At 37.2% G+C, this 2,773-nt stretch overlaps 1 protein-coding gene across 2 annotated transcripts in view; it reads right to left on the reverse strand.

The window, feature by feature from the left end:
- ppa2 (inorganic pyrophosphatase 2) overlaps positions 1-1,093 on the reverse strand; it is a 31,268-nt gene extending 30,175 nt beyond the window's left edge. For both annotated transcript variants that reach the window (XR_015065981.1, XM_085911137.1), the window contains exons 1-4: positions 893-1,093; positions 581-645; positions 458-502; positions 297-350 (exon numbers count right to left, since the gene is read on the reverse strand). Coding sequence is in view for 1 of the 2 variants with exons in the window: in XM_085911137.1 (XP_085767263.1) it covers positions 297-350; positions 458-502; positions 581-645; positions 893-1,085 (357 nt within the window). In the remaining variant the exon portion in view is untranslated. The remainder of the gene's footprint in view (positions 1-296; positions 351-457; positions 503-580; positions 646-892) is intronic.
- Positions 1,094-2,773: the final 1,680 nt, after the last annotated feature.

Here is a 2,773-nt window from a genome sequence, read left to right on the forward strand (position 1 = left end):
AATTGTTGAAAAGGTGAAGGAGTCTGGCTCTTTTTTCATGTGTGTGACTACACACGCATTCCTCGTAGTCAGTGCGAATATTTCCGCAATTTGTCTTGTCTTTAGTAAATTAGTAATCGGAGTAATACTCCAAGCGTCATGCTTTTAGTTTAACTCTAACAAAAGAAATCAAATCAATTAATTTCATATTAAAGATATGTATTCAAGCAGTAGACTATATATTCTATTTTTAAGGATATGTATTTGAAGTTTCAAAATGTTCAACATGATTGCTTATCAGGGTGACGTCCACTTACCTCCATCTTAGCGTTGGTCCAGCGGGGTACCTCCACGACCATGTTGAAAAGCGCCTGAACATACACAGACCTTCATGCAAGTCTTTATCGACAGTACATGTGGCGTAGACCGAGCCAAATTTATCAAGACGCCACTCTTCTAAGAACTTATCCGAACGTACCCCACTTCCGTTCCTCTTGGCCTTCTTGGCTGGCAAACCGTTGCACTGGTGAAAGAACATGTCACATATTGTATATATTTTTCAAGGAGAAAAAGGCCATTATAATGTCAGAATAATGGTTACCTGTTCTTCCTGAGCTATGAAGGGGATATCATGGAAAGGAGAAATGTAGTTGCCATCTGAATTTTCTTGGGAAGAACATAACAAAAACACCAAAAAATTATGTCAGACGGTTTGGTGACGAAATAAAACAATACTTAGTTCAGATACGAAAAGCATAAGAATGGACCCCTGGAATGTTTCTTACACTCCAAATGTTCGTGGTCCTTTAATACTGACATTAGTGACAAGAGCAAAACTTTGTCAGACCATGAAATGAATTTGTGAGGGGGTGTGTTTATGTTTATTTCATGACAATGGCGGTTCTGCACTTACTAAAATAAATCCGGTACTCTGGAGTGTTTGGGCTTCCTCGCTCCTCTGTTTGATAGTGCATCGTTTTTCTTAACGTGTACAAATGTGGCACGAAGGTGACACGGCAGAGGAGCTTCTGTCCAAAATGGGGAAACGAGTCCACAAATGCCCGGAAGACGTAGCATGAGGAACGGAGTAAAAGCGACGGTCTCATGGCTGACGATTTTGCCGCCACTTCCTGCTTTACAGCGGTTTAAACACTTCCGGTATGAAGCCAAATAAAATTAAAATAAAAGATATTCTCACGATAATGCAAATGATGACGCGTGGTTTGTGTAAATTGGGCACATCGCTGAATAAGAAAGAATTGTAAAACTTGGCCAAACCACCGTTGAAGAAGACGATTAAATTTAATTTAATAGTAAAACCGGAAATTAAAATTGTACTTCCGTTCTCCCATGTCGCCAACCAAAGAAGCACAAATTGAGACTCAAAGGAGCAAACTGTACAAAATTATAATTTATTTTTAAAATATTTTTGAAATATGTTTTTCTAATATTCAAAAGGGACCTGTACCTTTTCGAAAGGGGAGAGAATACGCTTTTAAAAACAACAATTAAATGATGGCAAGTCTAAATGATTGCTTTTCATTGGCCCCTCAGGTTCAATTCACAATAAAGAACACATAATTCACAACCAACCCATTTCAAAACCTGACAAAATGATAGTGACTTTCCAAGAGTGTGCAAAACAAATCCTTTTTGACAGTCTTATGACTTGAATGTTGACACTGCATGATGAGCTCAAAGTCCACCTGCAGTGTGCCATGAACAAACAATCTGCCCTTGGCCTCCATCATCTTTTATCTCCGTATGCCCGCAGCACGTTCAAACAAATGATGTCATCTGCAGGTTGAGCGAGTGGGTAATCAAAAAGCCAAAAGTGCATAGTTGTTTTTGATGCAATTGCCAGAGAGCTGTGTTTCCATTCACTCCAAACACTTAATTCTATACGTGACAACATGGATCAATCGATACGCATCGATACTAGTTCAATACGATATCAAATTAATGACGATCCAGCATCAGTTAATGTGGCCTGTGACAGATTAAGTCAACTTGTGTCTTCGCTTTGAAAGACGTGATGTAACACTAAACCCCCCAAGGGACCAAACATATGAGCTAACTCTGAATTTGCATGAATCTGAATACAATTCGGAACGTTGTTCTACTCACAGAAATACCCGAGACTTATTCGGTGCAAGCGTGTGACATTGTCGTCGTCATGTCTTTATGATACGCAGGCCTGCCCAGTGAGTGTCATGGGAGTGAAACTGGTGAGCTCACATTACACGAGCTTTCAATTGGGAGTAAATGCCTCCATTCATTGTGTTGCTCAAAAAACCTGCTGGACCTGCCTTACATTTGATGCATAATTATTTTTAATTTTTCTTTTGTTGAGGAAAAATCTTTCAGCTGCTTGCAACATGACTTTCTGTTCCATTTGAAAAATAAGAATATAATATTATGTATAGCTAATGTGCACGGCCTTATAATTGAACATCTAAAAAACATAAAGCCAAACGGACATGTATTAAGTTGTGTCGAACAATAACTACATTTCATATTTTTCATTTCAATTATACAAGCACTACACCATCACCATAACGGCAAATAATATTTCTTTGTTATTTCATTTTATAAATACCATTACCAAAATGATAATTGTTATTGCTTTATAAAAAAAACACTTTTAATCACTACATTATTCATATTTAGACATATATACATCATTTATATACCATTTGTAGCTCATGTACATAATTATACAAAATATACATCATTTATGATAATAGCCTAACAATACCAAAACATAACAATGACAAAATAATACACTATGTGG

Source organism: Syngnathus leptorhynchus, chromosome 5, assembly GCF_054491065.1.
Source record: "Syngnathus leptorhynchus isolate UIUO chromosome 5, UIUO_Slep, whole genome shotgun sequence".
Classification (NCBI taxonomy): domain Eukaryota; kingdom Metazoa; phylum Chordata; class Actinopteri; order Syngnathiformes; family Syngnathidae; genus Syngnathus; species Syngnathus leptorhynchus.